The sequence below is a fragment of the Diadema antillarum genome, unplaced genomic scaffold (assembly GCF_040938485.1).
Source record: "Diadema antillarum isolate AM-2024a unplaced genomic scaffold, OU_Dant_1.0 scf00000003, whole genome shotgun sequence".
NCBI classification, from domain to species: Eukaryota; Metazoa; Echinodermata; class Echinoidea; order Diadematoida; family Diadematidae; genus Diadema; species Diadema antillarum.
Genome location: NW_027270892.1, coordinates 1557294 through 1583136, shown reverse-complemented (window position 1 = coordinate 1583136; position 25843 = coordinate 1557294). Strand labels below are relative to the sequence as shown.

At 38.8% G+C, this 25843-nt stretch overlaps 1 protein-coding gene across 1 annotated transcript; it reads left to right on the top strand.

The window, feature by feature from the left end:
- The first annotated feature begins 128 nt into the window (after positions 1-128).
- LOC139738554 (large ribosomal subunit protein bL28m-like) lies at positions 129-25242 on the top strand. The gene is made up of 8 exons (XM_071649205.1): positions 129-267; positions 14910-15012; positions 15495-15648; positions 16991-17132; positions 19410-19556; positions 22053-22185; positions 22392-22440; positions 23144-25242. The coding sequence occupies exons 1-8, from the start codon at positions 151-153 to the stop codon at positions 23205-23207; spliced, it is 909 nt and encodes a 302-aa protein (XP_071505306.1). The 5' UTR covers positions 129-150; the 3' UTR covers positions 23208-25242.
- Positions 25243-25843: the final 601 nt, after the last annotated feature.

Genomic DNA, 25843 nt, shown 5'->3' with positions numbered 1-25843 from the left:
AATGGGGATACACACGCAACAAGCCGCGTACCCGTGCCCGCGTACAAACTACATGTACGATCACAACGTGTGTATGTAGTGTAAGATAGAGGTATGTGTTTGCGTATGTGTGACGGATCGGACGTGGTGCGATGCTCAACATCAGACGAGATGGCTTCCCGAATGACGAACATTTCCCTAAAGTACAATGTTATTGCTGAGAATCTCAAACGGGCTCGCATACCAAAAAATGTTGTTTGGAGAGGGAAGAAGGAAAAAGATCCCATGGTGAGTTCTTGGAAATACGTTGCCTTTTATAAAGAGCTATCTTTGCCTTCACTGTAAAAGTTATAAACCCATGCCGAACCGTTAGTCCTATACGTTCAATATTGTGTGGGATGGACGTAACGGTATTGATGCCTTCGCGGGCCAGCGCCGCGCCGGGCGGCGTGTTTTTTTTTTTAGACGGCACAGATTGGGGACCCTATCTATTGGGGACCCTATCCCTAAACCGTACCCTAATCCTAACCCTAACCATCAAACCCTAACCCTAACCCGGCGCTAGTGTACAGTACTTTCGCACCTGTTTGTTAAACGACCTCAAAACATGCACAAACTCACCCTGGTTATTCAGTAACCTAAAATACTTCCATCTGAGTCTCCAAAGTCGAATATACGTTAAGTTTTTACACTTTTAGCGTTTAAAAGTGTCGGAAAATCATTGGAAAATCTTGATCGCTATTCGCTGGAATTGCTGCTCTGCTCTGTACAAATATTGGTCTGAATGTAGCGACACAGCGGCTTTTTGTATGGTGTCGTTGAAAAGCTAATTATTTTTTCCTTGTCCTCGGCCAAGTCTTCCGTTAACGGTTGTAGCTTCATGGCGGCGGTTGAATGAGCGCGTGCACGAGTGTATGCTGTCACTTATATCTTTCTCTTTCTTTTCTCTCTTTTATTTTCAGGTAGAATGTATTCCCCATTCCTTCCTAGCAATCATTTCTTTGTGATTTTTCTCTTCTCTGTCTTTCTCAATATCTTTTTTAACTCAACTGCATAGATCTACTTTCTGCCTGTTTTTTGTTTCCTTCATGGGTTGTTTTTCCCTCCAACTACGAGGGCCTCTCCTCTCTATCCTCTCCAATCTTTTTCTTACATGTCATTCTAGTAATTCTTTTTTTCCCTTTATTTCCTTTTCAATCTGTATAATTCTTTCTTGTCTTCATATTCATCTTTGCTCTCATCCAGGTTTGATTCATCTTTGTTTTCAATTTGTATTTCTTTGTAGTACATTGTAATTGCATTCCTCTTTTCGTTTAATGAACTCTCCATGATTTTGTAAACCTTTCGTTTTATTTTTTGTGGGTTTAACTTTTTGATACACTAGCCTGCTAGTGTATTTTTTTCTTTTATTTCCTTTCCCCCTTTTCCTAGCCTTTCCTTTATATATTCTTCACCCTTGTCTTATCACATTTTCACAATCTTCTTTCATTCACACCAATTAACATACATACACACCCACACCTTTTTTTTCTTTGTCAATCTTTTATTAGCTCACCTGAGCCAAAGGCTCAAGTGAGCTATTGCGATTGCCCTTCGTCCGGCGTCCGTCGTGCGTCGTCCGTCGTCCGTCGTCCGTCGTCCGTCGTGCGTCGTGCGTAAACTTTTTACATTTTCATCTTCTTCTTGAAAACCCCAAGACCGATTTTCATCAAACTTGGCAGGTAGCATCCCTAGGGGGTTAGGAACTCAATTTGTTAAAATGGGCACCATGCCCCACCCAGGGGGCCCCCAGGGGGGCCCAAACCCCCCAAAATTAAGGAATCTGTAAAAATCTTCTTCTCTAGAACCAGAAGTGATAGAGCTAAGTTAATACTATGAGTTAGTACATTGATGACTGTAGTTTCAAGTTTGTTCATGGCAGAATCAGGGGTGCCCCCCTTGGGACCCAGGGGAGGGGGGTGGGGAAGGGTTCTAATGGGGCCTAAATTGTACATTTTCATCATCTTCTTGAGAACCCCATGACCCATTTTCACCAAACTTGGTAGGTAGCATCCCTAGGGGGTTAGGAAATCAATTTGTGAAAATGGGCACCATGCCCCACCCAGGGGGCCCCCAGGGGGCCCAAACCCCCAAAATTAAGGAATATCTGCAAAAATCTTCTTCTCTAGAACCAGAAGTGATAGAGCTAAGTTAATACTATGAGTTAGTACATTGATGACTGTAGTTTCAAGTTTGTTCATGGCAGAATTAGGGGTGCCCCCCTTGGGACCCAGGGGAGGGGGTGAGGAGGGGTCCTAATGGGGCCTAAATTGTACATTTTTATCTTCTTCTTGAGAACCCCATGACCTATTTTCACCAAACTTGGCAGGTAGCATCCCTAGGGGGTTAGGATCTCAATTTGTTAAAATGGGCACCATGCCCCACCCAGGGGGCCCCAGGGGTCCCAAATCCCCCAAATGAAGGAATCTTTATAAATCTTCTCTAGAATCAGAAGTTATATATAGAGCTGAGATAATACTATGAGTGAGTACATTAATGACTGTAGTTTCAAGTTTGTTCATAGGAGATCCAGGGGTGCCCCTCTTGGGTAGGGGGGGGGGGGGGGGGGTGGTGGTTGGAAGGGTCCAAATGGGGGCCTGAATTGTACATTTTCATCTTCTTCCTGAAAACCTCATGATGGATTTTTGTCAAACTTGGCAGGTAGCATCCCTAGGGGGTCAGGATCTCAATTTATCAAAATGGGCACCATGCCCCACCCAGAGGGCCCCAGGGGGCCCCAATCCCCCCAAATTAAGGAATCTTAAAAAAATTGGGCCCTTGTTGTACATTTTCATCTTCTACTTGAGAATGCCTGGTCAAATTTTGGTAGAGCTGTGAATAATTTAGATTAGTGACTGCGTGAAAGGTGAACTTGCGATACTCAGGTGAGCGCTAGACCCGCGGGTCTCTTGTTTTTCTTTCTTTTTCATATAAACATTAATATACAAATTATTTCATTGCAAAATAACACTTATACTAGTATACTAAATTAAAGCAACATAAATTCTACATTGTCAATATCAAATAAAAAATTCTTGATTTACCTTGATTCAACATCATGGTACATTAAGGTAAATCAAGAATTTTGTTTATAAAACAAAACACACACACAAACACACACACAATATGAACAACCCCAATCCTAAATCGCTATGCCGCGACTCGGTAGAAGCCAAGAGAAAGGTGGAAAAGTATTATCTTTTTAAAGACACCATAGAAAAACTTGCCGTGGTCACTGTGAGATAGCTACATTCAGACTAATCGCAGTGCTCGCTGCTGCGTTGCCGTGTGTTTTGTACATCGTGCTGCGCTGTCTGCTCCTGTGCAACGCAGTTATCGCCGAGCGAGTAGCTGCGATCGAGATAAATTCCGAGAAGGATATAAGTGACAAAATGGTGAAAATTCCATTTCTACTGGACTTGAATCTCACTCAGATGCAAGTATTTAGGTTACTGAATAACTAGGGTGAATTTGTGCATGTTTGGAGGTCATTTGACAAACAGGTGCGAAAGTACACTAGCGCCCCTAACCCTAAGTGAACCATAACCATAAACCCTAACCCAACGTTTTTCCCATAGGTTTAATACGCGCCATGCCCCAATCTGTGCCGTCTTTAAAAAAAACGCCGCCAGGCGCCCCGCCGGGCCTGGCCCCCTGGGACTGCACTGGGAGCAAGGGTAAATTTAGGGAATCTGTCTGATACCCCTTTCATATTGACCAAAAACATGGCACGTCCTCCGGAGGACGTGCGTGCCGTGTTCATCATGGCAAGCAAAAATATTCTCGTGCTTTTATTTTCGCGCTAGTTTGTGGATGCGCGAAATGCGCATAAATTTCAACACCGCGAAAATTTCCACTTTTACAGTATGTAGTCAAGATAGCCTGTGTTTTATTAGCAAACATGTAGGCCCTACATGTAAGCATTACATATAGTTAGGTATACATTATAGAAGCACCCTGCAAATGTCTATGGGGTGTTATAATCCAAAACCAAATGAAGTAGACAGGGAAAAATATCCCCTACCCCCCCCCCCCCCCCCATCACCACCCCACCTGACACCCCATTGACAGAGGGAGTTACTGCTATTTCACACAGGGTCACTATCAGAATAACAAATATCAGTATTTCTGGGTGTGAAAAAAAAAGATGTTAATTATGAATATCTTGAAAATGAGATATGTAGAGTGCCATCTATTGATCGGCGTAGGATTTTCCTCAACTTAGAGGGACTCTTACGAGAAATTATTACGGTCAAGTAACGAATGTATTTCATAATACATCAGTTAATATTATGACTTTTAGTGATAAGAATTTTTCAAATTTACATCCCAGCACACATCTATGAACAATTTCTTTGCGTGTTATCATAATTAAGCTCACAACGCCCCCTTATGACAACCTAAGAAATTGAACATTGATGTTTCAACATCACTAGCTTCTTTTACATAATAGTATAAGACTGTGACAAAAAAAAAGATATTTTCTAAATTTCATAAGGATTGGCATAGATACATGTATGACCGTAACAAGTAGAGTGATAATGTACACAATTTGGGGCTTATGAGAGCTGATAACCAGCTGAAGTTTCAATGTATATAGATTAAAATAGCACACCTTGTTGTCATGGAAACAGAAGATTTATATTTTTTCTTTTTACATTCGAGCTTATTACGGTTTATTTGGATTTTCTGTATGTTTAATGCGTCATGATGTTGCCAAATATTTGTATAGGAAAGAGCTATGTTAGTACATATTGATTTTTTTTGGTCCAAAAAACAACATTTTCTTTAAAAAATAAAGATTTACAGTGAGATATTGTGCATTGCCATGACAGCATACTTTCACCTAATAAAATGACTTTCAATATACATGTAGGGCATGGTATGTTGAACGCACCAATGAAGTTAGTGACTTTTGGTTCATCAAAAAGAAAGATATGGAATAGATACTTAGTAAAGCCACCATACCACCTCCTTAAAAATGAAAATATGTGAAAATTGAATTTTTTAATGCAACATTCACCCTAAAAGGACCGGGGGGCAGAATCCTCTGGCTATAATTCTGTAACACGAGAAGGCCTCATCGCGAGGCTTCTTGACTTTGTTTGTTCAAGTCTCGCGCAACTTTTGAGACCAAATTTGCAACATCTGTGCATACTTTTGCGAAGTCATGCCCATTTTTGTAACGGAATGTCGCCCCCAAACGGGCACAATTTTGTGATTTTGTGTACATTTTCTATGATGGAAAAAAGGTGCTCTGTCATGAAAGTCATGAAAACCTGATTATTTTTACAATTGATCACTTTCATTGATTAGTTTTGTGCTAATTCAGGGGCGGATCTAGCTTTTTTCCAAGGGGGGGGGGGGGGGGGTTTGAGGGGCTGAGCTGGGTATTGCGAGGGAGCGTAGCGACCAAGCCCGAGCGAGCGAAGCGAGCGAGGGGGGGGAGGGTGTGGAAGGGGGGTATCCCCCCTCCCACAGTAGGGAGATTTTTCATTTTTAGGGTTGCCAGCTTGCAATTTTAAGCATACTTGCATGCTCTATTTTTTATCTTTTTTGCCGACCCTGGCTCCGCGGTCCCTGGGTTTGTGATGTCCCAATGGCGATGCAGAGCATCGTCCACAAGGCGATGTCTGTGAGCCGCGTGGAACCGCGTGGCGTCGCGCCGATTTTTTCTCTTTTTTTTTATAGCTATTTGAACCCCGTAAGTGATGTTTTCCTGGCATCTACTAACGTAATGGAGAACATAAAAAGCAGTCCATGATATTACGTCTTATTAGAATAAGATCAAATAACAGTTTAAAACAGGCGCGCCGGAAGCAGTTTTGGATGGGGGGGGCAAACATTGGAGGGGGCTCAAGATTAGACCATGCATATGTTACACAATATACACATACACACACACACACACGCACACATATCTATTATATATATATATATATATATATATATATATATATATATATATATATATAAAGTGGCGTACGGTGGGTCGAAACATGGGGGGAACCATAAAGTAATTTTGACGGTCTGTATGCTTGTGCGTGTGTGCGTGAGCAATAATGGGACTACAATACATTACGGAATGTGATACATTCAACAACGCAGTCATTGAGGAACATTGTACGTTTTCCTTACATGGATTATGGAATGACGGTGTGAAACGATCGACAAATTATATACTGTCAGCAACATAAGGTGAATGGCATAACAATAAAATGCGAGCGAGCGAGCTTGAAAATTTTGATATTCTGCAGTTCCAAAACTGGAGTTTTTTAGCTATATATTTCGTTTTGGAAATAAATGGGAGCGCATCGGGCGCAACTGCTGGCAATTATTGGCAGCAACATTAGGAGAATGGCATAACGATTCAATGCGAGCGAGCGAAGCGAGCAAGCTTGAAAATTTTGACATTCTACAGTCCCAAAAAGGGGTTTGTAGTATATCTTTCACTTTGGAAATTAATGGGGCGGCGCATCGGGCGCAACTGCTGGCAATTACTGGCAGCAACATTAGGAGAATGGCATAACGATTCAATGCGAGCGAGCAAAGCGAGCGAGCTTGAAAATTTTGACATGTTACAGTCCAAAAACTCCCGTTTGTAGCTATATCTTTCGCTTTGGAAATTAAATTGTATGCGTCTGGACATGAGAATTTTGACATTTTACAGTCCAAAAACTCCCGTTTGTAGCTGGTCATTTTCAAACGTGAGTGACACGACAATCTGAGAGTTAGAAGGGCACATATCTTCCCACCTGGAGGTTATGAATGGATCATGGCTATCATTTTAGGTTCAGTGTAGGACTGGCATGTACCATTACCAGTTGGATTTGAATTCTCCAATTGACAAGTAAATTATGATTAAAAAACGATGCGTGAGTGACACGACAAATTTCGGACATGGGTTTCTGACCATTAACGGTTACAGCTGGATTCGTGCCAAAGTAGTACTCCAAGAGAACCATGAGTACTAGTGCATGTACATCAATAGTGTACCTATCTAATATGTATAGTCACAATCAATCCCTCCATCTCTGTTGTAAATGGTTCACCCTTACGTGCCGTGAGTGACACGACATCCAAAACGTGAGTGACACGACAAGTGCAAAAATTCCACAATTATCTCAACAATGTAACTTTTTTGGTATTATGTTCATGGTAACTCTGCACTAATAACCAATTTCTATTCTAATGAAAAGTAATGCACACATTGTTAGACTTCAACAAATGTTCAGTACGTAATTTTGCACTATGAAGGATTTGTTTATACTCTATTTCTTCTACACAATCCTTTCTAGGATGAGAAAAGTCTGTTTAGAAAAAATGGTTTGTTTGCTTCCACATCGGCTTGAAGCTACTAAAAGTGATTAGTTGTTTTTTCTTGTTGTTAGTTCATTGTGGGAGAAGGACTACTGCTGTGACTTCATTCTGTTCTAAGAATGGCTTTCCTTTGCTGCACTCAAAGAAATTTTGATGGATTCTTGTCTTTTCAGAAATTTCATACTCCAAGCACTAGCCTCTTAACAGATCACTTAGTAAAGTTTGACCACAGTTATCACTTTTCTGGATTGCTCAAAAATCAAGGCAATAGACTGCATGGCACATGAATGTCTTTGCTTGTTCAGTACAAAATGATATCTAAAAGTACAAAACACTTGATTCTTTTGCAAAGTACAATTCAGGACGTAAATGTTGCTATGATACAACATTACATTTCTACAAACCAAAATACAGTTGCTAGAAGGAACAAACTGCAGACTCTGAGGAAGGGGTACATTTGTATTTCCAGTCACATTCCTTTTCATTTCCACATTATTTGAATGATGAAACATAAAATCATCATGTAAATAACTGGATTGAATAGTAAATTGATAATGTCTTTTGTATGCCCCTAACACAACTTGCATAGAGTGTCATGTTTGAGCACATCTCTCTTATCTGACGAAATGTGTCGAGATGGCTACCAGTCATGACATGGTCAGATATTCACAATGTAAGTTGGAATGTGTTTCACAGACAAGTCAGACAGCAACTGACCATAACACAATTAACAGGGATGTTTCTGTTTCTCTTCTCAAACAATGTTTCAACTCACAATCTTGCCAACACAGTGTAATCGCTCATCATGATATACTGTTGCTGTTACATACAGAGTTGTAGGTTACATCAATTGCCTGAGAGTTTCATGGTAAAAATATATAGATCTATAGAAGATCGTAATGGATGCAGAAGATTGGTCAAAACCTTGTTGAACAGTGCACTTATTGCTGATGAAAGTCTCACATCAATGTTTAAGAGATTATGCAAGGGTTCGGGCATTCATTATGACAGATATCAATATTGCAGTGTAGAATCCAAACTATTACTCTCAATCATAACTTTACCTTTAAATACTTTTTCTACGAATGTGTAATGTCTGCAGCATGGCGATGTAATGTCCATAGCACTTTTTTAAAATTGAATTATGCAGGTATTTAAAGAACTGTGTGGATGTGTTGTGTGATACAAAATGTATCACACTTTAGCTTTGCATTTGAATTTAGAACAAAATTTGACCAAAACACTGTTTTCTACCAAAACTTGTATGTCAAAAATAGTATGGACATGGCACTTTGAAAGAGGTTGAAATTTGAAAATATATATATAATATTATATTTTATCAGATACCAAGGAGGATTAATCAGCTGAAAGTCATTTTGTAGTGAAAATTTCTACTTCAGAAGATCTACATGCAAATTTTGCCACATATGAATATTTTCAGCAAAAGACACACTATTTCAATCTGAAAAATACTGTTTATTTCCAAATTGGACCAAAAATTGTAATATCGGTTTGCTATGACCCTTCCTACAAATTGTAAATACTATCCACTGTGAAACAAAGTTGTTTCTGGATATTTGTTTATCATCTTTGTTTTTTATTCTTGGTTTTTTTTTTTTAGTGGAATGCCCACATGTAAAAGATATGGTGCCGATTTCAAACACAAACACGCTGTCACATGCAGATAAACTTATCATAACCAGACTATTCCTGTTGCAATGGGCAAATCTGAAAATAAATAGGGAAAGCTACAGGAGGCCTACTCTTACCAGGGATGACATTTGATTATATTCATTGTTTCCATTTAGTATAATGTTTTAATGATTAGTCTCTGTCCTGATTTGTGTACAATATGATATCGTGAGTGACACGACATATCGTGAGTGACACGACATTGTGAGTGACACGACAGAACTTTGACTGTGGATTCTGGTTTTACATATTACAAATTGGACAAAGTTACTACACATGAAATAAGGTATCATGAAACTGTATTTGCTCCTGTATTGGAGTAATTTGATTTTCAAAATGCACAGCTCTAGAAAGCTTTTTATGTTTAAAACGTGAGTGACACGACATTCATTTTTGAAAACTTTGAAGCCCTCATTTGTTCTGAAAATGATTTCTGAGAATATGTAATGCTATTCAGGGGATAAATACAATACTAAGGTTTTATCTTATCAACAAATACTCTTTAAATACAAATATTCTGTCATGATTTGTAGTATGTGAATTTTGATGCAAAAATACACATTTTATGACATTAAATTATCCAAGTTCTAAATTTGCTGTATTACGAGATATAATAAATCATTTTACGTAATCTTTATGGAAGAATATGGTCTAAGATATCTAGTTTCAAAAAATATTGAAGCCTACTGATTTCTTCCAAGTTTAAATTTTCACCCTCATGTCCACTTTTGTTTGAAAATGGCCAGCTATATCTTTCGCTTTGGAAATTAAGGGGGGGGCATCGGGCGCAACTGCTGGCAATTACTGGCAGTAACGTTAGGAGAGTGGCATAACGATTCAATGCGAGCGAGCGAAGCGAGCGAGCTTGAAAATTTTGACATGTTACAGTCCAAAAACTCCCGTTTGTAGCTATATCTTTTGCTTTGGAAATTAAATTGTATGCGTCTGGACATTATGGTGGCGTTTTCCTATGCACATTATATTTTTTACTTGGCAGCCCAAGGGGGGGGGGGGGTTTAAACCCCCTAAACCCCCCCCGTAGATCCGCCACTGTAATTATGGTAGAAAAGTGGTCAGTGACAATTTCCAATCGAAAAAAAGAAAAAAACAAGAGTTGAAAAACAAAGAAATACAAAATAAATTTTGAAAACAATAGAATACATAAGAATCGAAATGAGCTTTGGAAGTTTTTGTGATGTACAATTGTTAAATATGCTGAAACAGATTTACAGATCAAAATTTAGACTCTCAATGCTTTTGATTAGGCCAAAATATGATCTTGAGCTTAATTTGCATAATTAATTAATTAATCAAAATTAGAAATTGATTATTTCAAAAAATCTTATGACACAATCTTGTAGATTATGACGTGGGTCTCACACATGTGAAATTTCATCGCGATTGCACCACTGATGGCCGAGATCTTGGGGGGGGGGGGGGGGGCGAATCCACCCCCCTCCGGTCTGAGCATAGCCAAAAAAGTCCGGCAGGCCCTTTAAGGGTTAAATTTCACCTAGAACAGCCACTTTTTGTTCCTGTTAACATTTTGATTATGTTTCGGTATGTCATGAGGATCCTGAAAATGTAAGTTTCGAGGAGTCCGGGGGGGGGGGGGCCACGGTGACCCCCCTTACTGTAGGTACCCTACTAATGGGCTGTACCTCGTGTTTACATTTGGATTTGGGAGGGCATGCAGTCAGGCCATGTTCATCACAGACTCAAAGTCTGGCGTGACATCCGAGGATGCCAATATGAAAGGGGTGTGAATGATATTTACTAACGTTATTACTATTAATGCAGCAAATGCAGTGCGGCAAAATCGTGAAATAGGCCCCACCGCAGTGCGCGTACACCTGTGCATTACAAGTAGTAAGCAAGGTTAGGGTTGGGGTTTAGGGTTAGGTAGGGTTGTATTTATAATTAAAGGGGATGGCTAGTAACAGATCAGTGGGAATCAGTGGGAATGCTGGGGGATGATTGTTCCAATCCTTTTGGGATTCATTTAAGAGTACATTATACAGTTAAACTCGCATAAGTCGATCTTCTCGCGACTGAGCAAAACACATCGACTTAGGCGAGTTTCGACTTGTGTGTAAGTCGAAAAAAAATCGACTTACAGTTACACCACGCATACACGTGTATAATGTACATGTATGTTGTCTACTTTGGAGCTGAGAGCTGGAGCGGTGTGCCCGATATTTGCCCTTCAGCAAGACGCTTTATCCACATTGAATATTACCGTTATTCATTTCCAAAATTAAGAGCAAACATCTGACATTTATTCTAGCATCTTATGGAGCCGATTGTTACCGCTGTTCATTTCCAAAACTGAAGGCAAACATTGGGCTTTTTTGTTGTTGTTATTGGCACGGCGTGCGTTTTTGGTGACCCCGGTCGCATATTGGCCATTCGCGAAATTGTGATACGATTCGCGAAAAGACTCCGCTAAGTATATAAGGCATAGATCGCTACACTCGGCAGAGGCGATACGTCGTCCTTTCACCAGGTCTGGGTAACGGAAACCAAAATCTCGCGTGAGTTCTTGCGTTACTATCGTTAATGTCAACGAAACATCGTTAATTTGCGCTTGGGATTGTTACTCATCGTTACTACAAACGTTAATTTTCCCGATCGTTAGTTTGCGTTAATAACGATTCAGGTGAAACCGCTTGCGTAAATGAAACGTTAATGTATTTAACGCAAAGTTTCTTTTGGTATATACTGTATGTAAACAAAAACTGGCGTCTCATGATTTTGACAATGATTTATTACACAATAAAATCTTATTCGACTTAGGCAAGGTGAATTCAATGGTTTTTCCGTGAAAGTGTTCTTGGAATTTCATCGACGTAGGCGAGTATTCGTCTTAAAAAATTCGACTTGTGAGTGAATTAATACACGCAAGTCAATGGGGAAAAATCGGGACTTTTTAAAATCTTCGACTTGCGCGATTATTCGACATATGCGACGTCGACTTTAGGCGAGTTTAACTGTATATCTATTGTTGTGTGAAAATTGTTTGCTTCAGAATGGTCTCATATTCAAGTAATGTGCAGTTTAATGTTTCCAGGTTAGCATGCCTGTACAGTGACTTGCGGGGCACCAGTTCATAGATATTTGCCCGTATTTCGTGAACAAGCAGGGAGTAACTAATATATTAGTATCGGGGATATGTTCCGCGGAGACTGCGTCTGGCTATGAAGGCTACGAAGGCTATGATGCTCGCTCCTGTAGGGATGCTCTGTCAACGGTTACACACAGACCATAACATTACGATTAAAGCAAGTTACCCATTTTTTGACCATAAGCTTTCTCTTGAAATGCTGCTCTCACTGTATACAAGTAACTGGCGTAGTGCGAATATGTTCATTGCATGCACTAAAGGGTCAATCTTTTGGTCTGAATTTTGTGGTCACAGTGGCCTTTTCTATGGTGTCTTTGAAAAGCTCTAGAGAATTTGTTTTTTTCTTTTCCACGGCAAACCAAGTCTTGCGGTAGCGCTTGTAGCTTCAAGTTCGATACAAAGCAGTTGAACGCATGCACGTGTGTTTTCAGCCACTTACAATGTATATCTTTCTCTTTCTTTTCTATCTTTTCTTCTTCCATTTTTAAGTATTCCTGAATTTCCCATTCCTTGCTTCTTGTCAATCATTTCTTTGTGGGTTTCTTCTTGTGTAACTTTCTCAATTTCCTATAATCTTGCTTTCTGCCTAATTGTTCTTTGTTTCCTTCATGGGTTATTTTCCCTCCATCTACCTTTCCTTTCTTTCCTCTCTAATATCTTGTTCTTATGTTTCTTTCTGATGTATCCTTTTCTTTATAAATATATCGTTTTCAATCTGTGGTCTTTCTTTCCTTCCTATTCATCTTGGCTCTCCCCCAATTTTGATTCATCTCTCATTCTGTCATTCTACCTAATGCTTTTTTGTTTTCAATCTTTATTTTTTTCCTTTGCTTTCCTCTCTTCAAATATATATTCATATAAAAATGTCCCTTGCTTTCTTTTATAATGCAAGTTTCTCTTCCTTTTTTCCTTCCATTAGCTTTTGTTTTCATTTTAAGCGTGTTTCTATTGTGTAAAACCATTTGTTTCATTTTCCCCCAGTTTACCTTTTTGTTGTCTTTTCATTCATTTCCTTTCCCCCTTTTGCTGTCCTTTCTGTTTATATTCTTTCACCCTTGTCTTTCATTTTCAGGTATTCCTAAATTTTCCTTTCCTTCCTTTCAATAATTTCTTTGTGGGTTTCTTCTTACTTAACTTTTTAAATTTTATATTAATCTTACTTTCTGCGTAATTGTTATTTGTTTCCTTCATGGGCTATTTTCCCTCTATCTACCTTAGTTTCCTTTTTACCTCTCTGTCTAATATCTTGTTCAATATGTTTCATTCTGATGCATACTTTTCTTTCTTTCCTTTTCAACCTGTATAATTCTTTTGTTCCTTCCTATTCATCTTGGCTCTCACCCAGTTTTGATTCATCTCTCATTCTGTTATTCTACCTAGTGCTTTTTTGTATTCAATCTTTATTTTTTCCTTTGCTTTCCTCTCTTCAAACATGGGTAGATCCAAATGTCCCTTGCTTTCTGTACAACATGTATAATGCAAGTTTATCTTCTTTCTTTCCTTCCATTATCTTTTGTTTTCATATTAAGTGTACTTTCTATTGTGCAAACCATTTGTTTCATTTTTCCCCAGTTTACCTTTTTAGTGTCTTTTCATTCATTTCTTTTCCCACTTTTTCCTGTCCTTTCTGTTTATATTCTGTCACCCTTGTCTTAAAGATCCACATATTTCACAATCTTCTTTCATTCACACACACATACACACACACACACACACACACACACACACACACACACACACACACACACACACACAACCACAACACGAAGAACCCCAAGCCTCAATCAGTGGCTACCACCAGACTCAGAGATATGCTGAGGGAAAGGCGAAAAACAGGTTTATCTTTTTAAAGATACCATAGAAGAACTTGCTGTGATCACTATATGAGATTGCTCCATTTAGATCAATCGCAGCATTGGCTGCTGTGCCGTGAATGTGTTCTTACCATACTGCGCCCTCTACCTGCTCCTGTGCGATTAATTTATCGCAGAGTGAAAGTTCTAGCTGCAATCAACATATTCAAACAAGTGTAAAAGTGTCAAAATGTTGAAAATTTAATTTTTACTGGACTTGGGTCTCATCCAGATACAAATATTTGTAGTTGTTTGAAACTGTTTGTAAAGTGAGTTCGTGCATGTTTGGAGATCAACTGACAAGGAGGTGTTGGGCCAAAGTCACGCTGTGACTCGTGTCATGATCATATTGGGTCTGATTACAAACTCAAAACATAGAATAGAAGCAAGAGTTTTTTTTGTTTTTGTTTATCCCGGTGTACCCGGACATCGCAAATTTGGTCTCAAAATATGCGGGAGACTTCAATGAAAAAAGTCAGGAAACGACGTGGCAAAATCTTTGAGCGTTATCCCCCCCCCCCCCCCCCCCCCCCAAGTTAAAATAGGGTTGGGGCTTGGCCCTTTGTATGTGCATCGTCAAATTATACAGTAGATGCCCGTTATAATGAAGTCCTTGCGACCGGCAGTTTTCTTTTGTTATATCAAAATTTGGTTATATATGGAACAAATAAATAATGAAAAAACATCTAAGAGCCAATAATTTTGCAACCTGGAGTTTTATTTTGTTATTACCGGAATTTTGTTATAACCATATTTGTGCTAAATTACTGCCTTTGCAGAAGCAAATAGTGAAATAACAAAAGTATCTCCTGAGAGTACACTATACTGTATTATTCGTGCCAGTAAAATTAATTTCTTAGTGTGATGGCCCCTTTTTAATACGAATTTCTCTTTCAATTCAGGCAATCTATCAAGAAGGGGTTGGTTCTCGCTTGCCTGAAGCCTACTTCAAGTGGAACAGAATAGGCATGCAAGGTCCTGCAATACACTGGAAAGACAAGGGAGGTAGGTAACATCTCGATGGAAAGTTGTTTTGTTTTGTGTGTTGTTGTTGTTGTGTGTCACCTCAACCAGAACTGTGCACACCCTTTAAAAACTGAACTGGACAGAGTTGCTGTGAGAGTGTCTTCCAGAGCTTTGCCTTGCTGTTGTAATTTTCCCAAAGTGCATAAAACAATGAATGCTATCTCTCATGGAATGTATAGGTAGTAACTAGTATGTGGAGGGGTAAGCTCAAACTGAGACTGATCTGTGCAGCAGTACAGCTGTCATTACTATGCATCGGGGATGTAGTGTTTCATTGAACATTGTGGGAACACCACCTTTACTTTATCCTACTTTTGTTTTATCCTTCTTACTCCTCTTATTCTTGTACCTGTTCTCATTCTCCATCTTCCATGTCATCATTCACATTTTAAATCATTATTGCTTTCCAGTAGTATTGCTTGTATGGTAATTTGCAATTGTTTATCACATGCGTGATCCAGTGGACTGGGAGAAGGATCCTGTGACAGGTGACAGAAAGAGAGTTAATCGAGTTCCCATCCAAGTCCACCATCCTCCAGAGTCTCAGTTTGGTCTGTGGGGTGGAGAAGGAGAGATCATTGGCTACAGGAAGTCAAAAGAAACCAAGGGTGTAAGGTATGTTATCCACTATTTGCATAGACAAAGGCCAGTAGTCATGCAGTACATATCAGGAGCAACTTACATCTGGGCACACAGCACTCCATTTTTAATCAAATATACATGTATACCTGTCCTCTGTGCTGTACATAAATGATATGATATTCTTATAGCCAGAGTATAACTATCTATAGCGGCCACCTGCCCTATACGACAACTAAACACAATTCCTCCAAGGGAAAAGCCATGTTAGCGACTCTGTCTACAGTGGCCACCTGTCAGTCTACAATGGCCGCTTTTTTAATCTCCCTTGGGTGGCCACTACAGACAGGTTTGATTGTTGAATGTTCTTTAATTAGAGACCCTTGAAAGTAATATGTTGGGTGGTTTTGCATCTGAGATTTAAAAGAAACAAGTGCCTTGTAAGAACACTAAAAGGGTCTTTGATCAAAAGCTTGGGAGCGATTTTTGATTCTATATTGTAGACATGACATAGTGATGGTGGTTGTAATGTTACATTTAACTTTTTTTTTCTCAATTTAAACTCACCCAAATATGTTGTAAAGAAGAAAGAAATATCATTCTCCAATATGAATATCAACTTTTTAAGAGGCTGTTTAGATACATATCATTCTTTGTATAGCTTAGTTCTCATCACCTACCTACGTATTTATTAGATTTCTTGTAAGATCTCACATAAGTCTAGCCCCATAAACTTAAGGAACCCTTTCCACTAATTAGAAATAGCACAATCTTACCCCTAAAGGGAGTATCTCACTGAGCAGCAAATTCTAGGGAATTTCAGGGTTCATTAACAGTTGCAATCAAATTGGTAAACATGTTAAACATTTCTTTGCGACAAGAAAGCCGTTTACGACAATGAAAATTGTTTGCGAATTTGATTGCAACTGTGTACCAATTTGATTGCAACTGTTAATGAACCCTGGTGAAACCTAAAATTCCCTAGAATTTGCTTTGTTTGCAAACATTTGCCACTCAGTTGGATGCCCCCTTTAGGGATCTTATCCCAAATCTTATCAGCACACATATACATCATGTTGCATAACTGGGCCTGGCACTGAGAATATCCATTGAGTGTTTGTGTTGGTTTTTTTTTGTTTTTTTTTTGTCTTTTTTAAAAAGATCATGAAAGAAAGATTTGAGATGGCAGACAGACATTGTATTTATTTAATGTATATCTGTAATTGTGTCTAATATATTTACAGTATATTTATAAAGTAGAGTTGAACAAATATCAAATAATACATTCCTTCATGAATGCCATTATTTTTCATTCATGCTCAAGCTCATATAAATATTATCTCTTCTTTTATTTTTTATTTTTTTTATACATCTCAAGGTTGAAGAAAGTATGGAAGCCTTTCATCACCAAGAGGAAATTCTACAGTGATATCCTGGACAAGGAATTTGAAGTGGAGACCACTAACAGGGTGCTAGATTTGATTGATGATGCTTTTGGCTTTGATTTCTATATCCTGAAGGTGAGATTTTTAAAGCCTCAAATAAAGTGGCCAAATTAAATGTGATTTGTATATATATATACAATATGTATATATATATATATATATGTGACCCGCGACAACGGTTTCAGGCAAAAGTCACAAGAGCAAATTCCCTCCTAGGCGGGGTACAAAGATTTTGACCATTATTTTTGTCGATTTAGGTTTTTTGCAGAAATCGAATCTTTGATATGTTTTCTACATCTACACTAAATTTCATAGCATAAGACTAAGTTTTTCCTATCGAAAATGGAATTTTAAGCACCCTATGTTGGATCGCACTCGTCAGTTTCGAGCTTCTTTCGAACTCCGCGCAAATATCCCTAGCGTTGCTACGGCGCGGGGTCTCGCATGCGATTGGCTGGTGCGTCGCATACATTTACATAATTCAGCTTTAGGAGACTCCAGTTGCAGCGTTGGGGGAATGCTCTGTCCACGCGTGCACGATTACATGCTCCATTGTTCTTGCTATACAATTGTAATAGTGGTTTATGTATATATACGCTCGATCTGTAGTGCGTGCTCTTCGTTTGGCTTTCTATCCAAACTATTCTACCGCAATGTTCGACAACGGAAGTGAAACGAAAATCATGTAGCATGACATAACCGTGTGAAAAGAAACTAGATATTCTCAAACTTGTCTACGTTTGTACATGTAATAAAAATTATGACAGCAGACTGACTCAATGGAAGGTAGATGAGAGGAAAGGAGCGGTCACATGTGACTAATTATATTCAAATACTACACGTCAAGATCGCACCAAACTAACGAATCGAGTTTGTGTTTTTTTTGTTTGTTTTAATTTAATTAGCACCACCGAACAAAGCAACATATGCGTGTCTTGTAAAAGCAAAACAAACAGGAAGTGTGACCCTTGCCAGCACAAGCAATTTTCTGCCTTCAAAAGGGTCGCCAATGATATAGACAAATCAACCACAATGAAAACGCGATTTGTAAATGTGTAGATTCGCCACTGCTCCTGTTACATGCACACGGTCATGGCGTGTGGATGCTATTGCGTAATGCGTGCACCAAATACACATGTACATGTACACCATACAGCTGTACGTGCAATTATCGTATTCGCCATCTTGAAAGACGTACTGTAAACAAACCTGTGCGAAACGCATTGTTTTTCGGCTCCATACGCTGATCTAGGGGAAGGTGCCCGGGAAATTTGACTCTCTCAGTGAGCCAATCAGAAGGCGATGTGGTTGCTAGAGGCGGAGCTTAACATCGATTGGCACCATCGTACGGATGGGTGATTCTCCCCTCGCATCGCCGCTCGGACATAGTCTTTGAGAAAGAGGTGAATCTTCAAAGCCTGTTTTCTCGCAATTTTGTCAGGCTAACAACTTAAATAGTGCATTTTATTTCTCTTTCTATGCCCACTTATGGTGCCGAAGAATACAAGTGTTTTATATCAATGCAAAGCTTAGGAAATGGGCAATGTGATTCAGTGAAAAAATGAATTTTCAAAATTCCCGACTTTTGCCTGAAACCGTTGTCGCCGGTCACATATATGTATATATATATATATATATATATATATATATATATATGTACATGTGATGATATAATATATCAGATAAACTTTGCAGTAGCCTTGCCAGTAAAAGATTTTTAAAAAAAAGGTGAGTGACTAAATTGTAGATCAGGCTTGAGAGACTTCATAATTTGCAAATATTACTCTAGTTGACAAATGAATGACAAGAGTCATTGACTTTTTAACACTGGACTGCACGAGTCATAGTTTGTCTGTCATTGTATGAACTTGTATCTCTTATCATACACTTTGAAGATGTTTTTACAGCTTTCAACTTTTTAAAAGAAAGGAAAAACTGTCTAGCTTTCTGCTATCATTTTTGGCAACAAATTTCCTCTGACAAAACGATAGTAAACTCCAGTGTTTTCATGCAGTGAAGTACTCATAGTGGATTGAAATTGATTTGTGCAAACTCGAGAATATTGTCAAATATTGTCGGACAGCTTGACTTGTGCTTGAAGTAATCTACAACAGTAAACATTGTTGACTGCAAGAAATGCAGTTACCACAGAAAAATAAGCAACAATAGCTTGGTGCCCCCCCCCCCCCCCCACCCCCGAGTGTTTCAGTTGTTGCTATGGTGACTACAATCACTGGGACTTCTAATGATGGCAAATCCGTTTATGGCATTGGGCCCAGGACATGTGTGCAAAATGTTGTTACGCGATACATGAACTCTCTTTGGATCCCCCCCCCCCCCACCCTCTTCCAGACTCCAGCAGAGGAGCTTCACTCTCTAGTTGGGATGATAATCAAGAGACATCTACTGTTGAGGCTGACCAGCCCTGAGGATATGTACCCGGACGACCCAGCAAAGAGGGAGAAGATTTTGAAGAAGTACCAGAAATTTGTCATCCCAGTGAGTATTCAGAGTTAGCTCAGCTTCAAAGGAGTGTGCATTGGCATGTGTGTATGTGTGTGGATGTGCGAGGGGGTTTGTATGTGTGTTTGTTGGTGTTTCGTGTGTGTGCTGCAGTGTCTGCTATTACAGTTCTTGCATTTTGACTTGGTACTAAATGTCAAACTTTCTCTTAGTGCATGTGGCTGTATTATGCTCTAAAAATGGGGATTATGCGCTGTAAACTTTGGCAGTGTCAGTTTACCTGCTTTTCTGGTGCCATAGTGAAAGAGCAGTTTAAGAACAAAATCTTGTCTTATTCTGTTTTTATGAATTCAAGAATTCCATCCAAATGACAGCCCAGTAGAGAGGAAAATTTCGTTACATTATAATTCATGTTAGATTAAAATTACAGCTCCCTTCTGAGTAAGAAATAACAGTTGCAAAATAGTTAATACAGGGGAATCCCATTATAACGAGATTGGATACAACGAGGATCCGCTTATAACAGGATAAATTGTCCGGTCCCAAATAAATTTGCGTGTTACATGTACCTATGGAGATTCGGAGTTCCGGTTATTGCGAGATAATTTTCGGGCCTAAAAACAAAGAAAAACAAATAAGCCGAATTTGTGCGAATATAACGACAACTTTTTTTTTTTGAAACCAAACTTAACAACGGGCAAAATCACGCACTATTTCAAAACCAGAAAAGGTTAATTCTGCGTGAATTGTCTAATTATCGTTGCGTGCAAGGAGAGACTAACATCTGCCAGTGCCAAACAGAACGCAAGTTCATAAACTCTCTTTCCGAGGTCCGTGATGGGACAGCATCGGAATATTTAGAAGCTATAGCCTCTGCTATTTATGCCGAAATGTTATCACAAACGCTACGATTCAAATTAACGTTCTTTAATGGTTTAAACAAGAAAAAATGGTGTACATGTACTGTATTTACGTATCCAAAATGTTTCCAAAGATATGTAACGGGGGTATCTAGCTGTGAGCGGTGAACACAGCGAATTGTAAGTTTTGGGAGAAATTTTGAACATGTTAAAAAATCCTTTGCGATAAGAAAAAATAGTTGTAAAAAGGAAAACTGTTTTTGAATTTGATCGCAACTGTTACCGAGCCCTGACGAGAGTTAAAATCTGCTATTATTCGCTGCTTTCGCAAACATTAGCCACTCAGTTAGATACCCATTTACGTAACTTTGATTATAAGATAAATTGAATTAGATGTCAAAATTAAAATATGATGGGGTCGTATACTAAAATTTTAATTAACTCAACTCCAGCTTATCGAAATACAAGTACTATTTCAGTCAATTTTGCAATCCACAGTTACCCGATGCTGGTTTTTGTTTTTGTATACGGCATTCACCCGTAAATCTCGTCGGTTAAAACATTCACGCAAAGCACCCATTCAACTTGATGCATCGCAACGGGGAAGCTGGAAGCACATGGCGCTCTTGCAGTAAAAGTCATCATGCGTTTCACGCATCGCACTGTACAGTAAAAGTGAGAGAATAAATAGGATGTTGGGCACAGATTCCCTGGAGGAAATAAAAAACGAGAGTATGGATTGCGGTGCAAACTTTCTCCATAATACACGTGCTTTACATCAATAATTTGTCATAGAATGAAAGATAAATTCGGATTTTACTCACAGCTTTCATCCACGCGAGTTACGCTAAACGCAGCGTTGATTGGGCGATTGCCTTACCTTTAGTTGCATAAATGTTGCTTCATCTCTCTCTCTTCCCAGATGTGCAGATTGAGCATAAGGATAACAAAAGGCAGGCCCCATCTACGACACGATTATATTATTTGTCAAATCTGATATATTCGATAACAAGCGTAGAGAAAAAAAAAATTATAATGTGTAATTATCGCGAGAATGCTCTCGCATTTTCCTGTCGCTTTTCTTGTTTTTCTGTTCATCAATATGACGTCGTCATATTATTTAATGCATGTAACCCAATTTTAACAGAGCATGTTTATGTAAAGTAAAAATTCCACAAGTGTTCGGATACAACGAGGATCCAGATATAACGAGAAAAATCACCCGGAACCGATGATCTCGTTATAACGGGATTCCTCTGTATAATTTATTTGAGGACTCGTATATTGCCTGTGAACATCTGGTACAGTGCACATTTTATGAATATGAGATATAATGTATGAAAACAAAGTGCTCAATTAAAATGAAATTAAGGGGAATGAAAGGTTGAGGACCAAAATGTCATTCTTCAGCCATAATTCTAGCTAGAAAAGTCATATGGAAATATCAAGGTCAAAGGTCATGATCAGTGAGTGCCTGGGTGGTGTGGAATGTGGTGATCACATGAAAATGTAAGGCAAAGAAATCCTGGTTATCTGTATGTGGATGGCACTTAAATTACTCTATGTCAGCTGTATAATTATTTTATGTCTGGTATTTCAGCTTTAGCTGGTATTCTGTGGAATAAGCCAGTCTGATACAATGTTTCCTTATCATTCATTTTCTGACCTTCAGAAGGAAGAAGCTGAGTGGGTCGGACTCACTCCTGCAGAAGCCTTTGCTAAGCAGAGAGAGATCGAGAGATTAGCTAATCCCATCAGGCCGCTGAAGGATGTTTATACCGAGGAACTGGTAGCAGAACTCAGAGGTACGTTTAAGTCTTCACCTGACCTCAATTGAGGCATTTTGATTGTGAATACTGCCATATTGTTTCAATGCTATTAAATGTTCTATGAACTTGAATCATGGACGAGTGGTGAAGTCTACCTTTATTCCCAGAGCATGCATTTATAAATATTTTATCAACCATGTTTTTTAACCCATTCCTGCCTCTCTCTCTCTTTACTTGTACAGAGCAACAAGGAGATGGTCTGTACACTTTCAGTAAAGAAGATGAAGAGAAGTGAGTATAAGTTGTTGTTGCATACCATCATATTGTTCTCAGTCTTTAACTTAAAATCATTGCCAAGGGTAGGTGTGTCTACGAATATGTGATAAATTATGTTTGTTAAAGTCGATTTAATCAGAAAATGTTTGCTGCCGTATCGACTTTGCTCTCTTTTAAAAACAAACATTGAAATCCTTCAAGATAATAAGATAGAATGTCAAATCAATAAAACTGTTGCAAAAAGAGAAAAAGGATGTTCTTCAAGTCAGCAGTCTTCAACGAAGCAAATATTTGCACAAATAATGCATGAGAAGTTATTACCGTGTGCATAACATCTCTTAATTTCGTGGATGTAGGGACTTTATTGTGCTAGTAGTCAAATTCATGTCTCGCGCACAACCGTATCATTTTATTTTTTCAGTTGGGCTCCTTTTAGTCTTTATCCCACAAAGATGTACGCTTATTATGTAGCAGAAATTCATTACAGTGCACTCCCGTTATAACAAACACGGTTACAATGAAATTCCGGTTACAACGAAGTAGAAATTCAGACTTTAAAATTACCTGCTTCATGTTTTTTATTGTTTACATGTTTGGTTATAACAACATTTTGATATAAAGAAAGAAAATTGCCAGTCCTGAGGACTTTGTTATAATGGGAGTCCACTGTATTTCAGACTCCAGTCATTATGTGTTTGTCCATCATTTTCATTCACAGAGCCAAGCCGTTTCTACAGAGGCTGTTAGGTGGATCAGGGAAGGATGAAGGTACAAGAGTATGACCTCGGCAGGATCTGTGACATTAGTGACATTGTTTTTTAAAGAAATCAAGAGAATAAGAACTGGGACTACACTGTGGAGTGTGCTAGAAATCGCAAGCATCAGTCTCACTAATGACTTTATGATGTGAGATGTGTGAGCCAGAATGTATGTACCTGGAAAATTCTGTGTGACAGCCGATTGACTTGTGGAGAGTGATGCTACGGTCTCCGACAGCTGAGCCAAGCTGGACAACATTTCCATGCCTGTGGAAGATGATGCGGTAGTTTGTCCGGATGACGTGCTTCCATCTGGTTTGTTTATCACGGGATAGAAAGAGGGCCCTGCCATGCTCTATAAACCATCACCATGCCGTACAATGTACAAGAGCATTCTTTGTGCAGCTCATACTTGGGAAGCAATTCTGTTGTAGCATGTTACTGAACTTATGCTTGTTAACCCATTGGAGACCAATCCCGAGTACACTGTATACTCGGGCAGATGTCTATAGGAAATGTGTGTGACAGCAAAATCAGTGCGTCCCCTTCAGGTTAAACCAGAACTTTTAACTTTGTGCATAATGATAATAGTAAGGGCTGGAGTCCAACTGCAGTCTCACAGATGGGCCTTTATATTTCTACAGTAATCCTTTTTAGAAATTAACTGCATCTATGGTGTATCTTTGACATTCAATTATGGTAACATGGAAATTGCTTGAAGTATCGACTAGTAACGCCTAACCAAAAACGAAATTTAATTTCTCAGTTCCTCTGTAGATTCTTCTCATAGATGCGGACAAGGACCATGTAAAATGGTGTTACAGTAGGAAGCACACTTGCGTCCAGTCTTCTGGGCTGTAGCTTTTAATGCAGTAGGTCTGACAATCTGACAATGTGCAGATGCGAAATGAAAGTCATTCAAACAGAGGAAACTGTGTACCCAGTTCTGTGCCAGAATGTCAATTCTCAGCTGTTTAAAATGCATTTAGGTTTGTCAAGATTACCAGGTAGTTGTTTCTGTTGAGGGAGATTCTTTGGATTGGTCACTTAATTAAATTGCACGGTGTATGATCAATTGCACTCCACACCGTAGGTGGTGCCGTGGTTGTGAAGTGTGGCATTTTCAACTCCAACCTGACATTGAGATACTGTAAAAGCGGATATTTTCGCGCAACTAATTTTTTGCGCTTGGCCGGGCAAGAAGAGTTTCCGGTGTTTTTGATTTCGCGGAATCTAGACATCATGCATAGGAACATATGGCAAGCAAAAATATTTGTGTGCTTTTATTTTCGCACTAGTTTCTGGTTGCGCGAAATTCGCGAAAATTTAAACACCCCCAAAAATTCCTCTTTTACAGTAGTAGGTAACTTGCGCCATGAAGTATAAAGAAGTGCTGCACCTTTTCTGCTGTTGCAAGTTCATGAAGGCGGTTCACATTGCAAAGTGGGTCTTTACACATCAAGTTAAGCCCGCCGCACACTATACGACTGACGTCTATACGACTGACAGATTTTGGATCTGAAACTAGAATTATCACTGAAGGTGATTAATACCCCCGCTCCTAGTGTTGCTTTATAGTATGTGATGTCATGAGGGCAATGACGTTTATACCAAGTTTGTGCATTTGTCGAATTGGAAACAGAATAATTTTAGTTTACTGTACAATTACAGAGTTGACACTGAGTATAAAACTTACAGCAAATGGAAACATGCTTTCCCCCAGCATCACTACACTTAAAGACCATCATACACACCAAATTTGACCTTCATACATAGCTTGAATGGTTTATTTTGATACAAAAATGAGTGGTTACCATGGCAACACATTTTCCTTAAACTAACACATTGGTGTCTTGCAAAACTACACTTCTAGATCATGATACATACTAAATTTGACTTTAATTGCTTGAATGATGGAAAAGTTATTTGATCTGCAAGGTTTTGGTAAAATTGTGGTTACCATGGCAACGGTTTGTGTGACAAACACAAAAATTATGTGTTCCACATCTATACCTCAGGGCCATAATGCCTACCAAATTTGATTTTAATTGCTTGAAAACTGTGGAGGAAGTTCACTCCACAGGATTTAAAAAAAAAAAAAAAAATGCGGTTACCATGGCAACGCATTGTCCAATGCAAATACAAAGGACGTTTTGCAAAACTACACTTAAATGAGCATCATACACACCAAATTTCACCTTCATAGATTAAATGGTTCAATTTGATACAAAAATGAGTGGTTACCATGGCAACACATTTTTCTTATATTAACACATTGGTGTCTTGCATAACTACACCTCCCGATCATCATACATACTAAATTTGACCTTAATTGCTTGAATGATGTGGAAGTTATTCAATCCACAAAGTGTTGGTAAAATTGTTACCATGGCAACGCTTTGTCCGACAAACACATAAATTATGTGTTCCACATCTATGCCTCAAGGCCATAATGCCTACCAAATTTGATTTCAATTGCATCAAAACTGTGCAAGTTATTCACTCCACAAGATTTTGAAGAAAAATGCGGTTACCATGGCAACTTTTTGTCAAGTACAAACACAAAGAGTGTCTTGCGTAACTACACCTATAGATCATCATAGATACCAATTTTGAAATTGATTGCTTAAATACTATGGAAGTTATTCAATCCACAAGGT

Excerpts from the sequence above, each read along its gene's own strand:
- LOC139738554 (XM_071649205.1), top strand. The coding sequence starts at position 151 with ATGGCTTCCCGAATGACGAACATTTCCCTAAAGTACAATGTTATTGCT. Across the intron at positions 268-14,909 it reads AGAAGGAAAAAGATCCCATG|GCAATCTATCAAGAAGGGGT; the intron begins GTGAGTTCTTGG and ends CTTTCAATTCAG. Across the intron at positions 15,013-15,494 it reads ACACTGGAAAGACAAGGGAG|TGGACTGGGAGAAGGATCCT; the intron begins GTAGGTAACATC and ends TGCGTGATCCAG.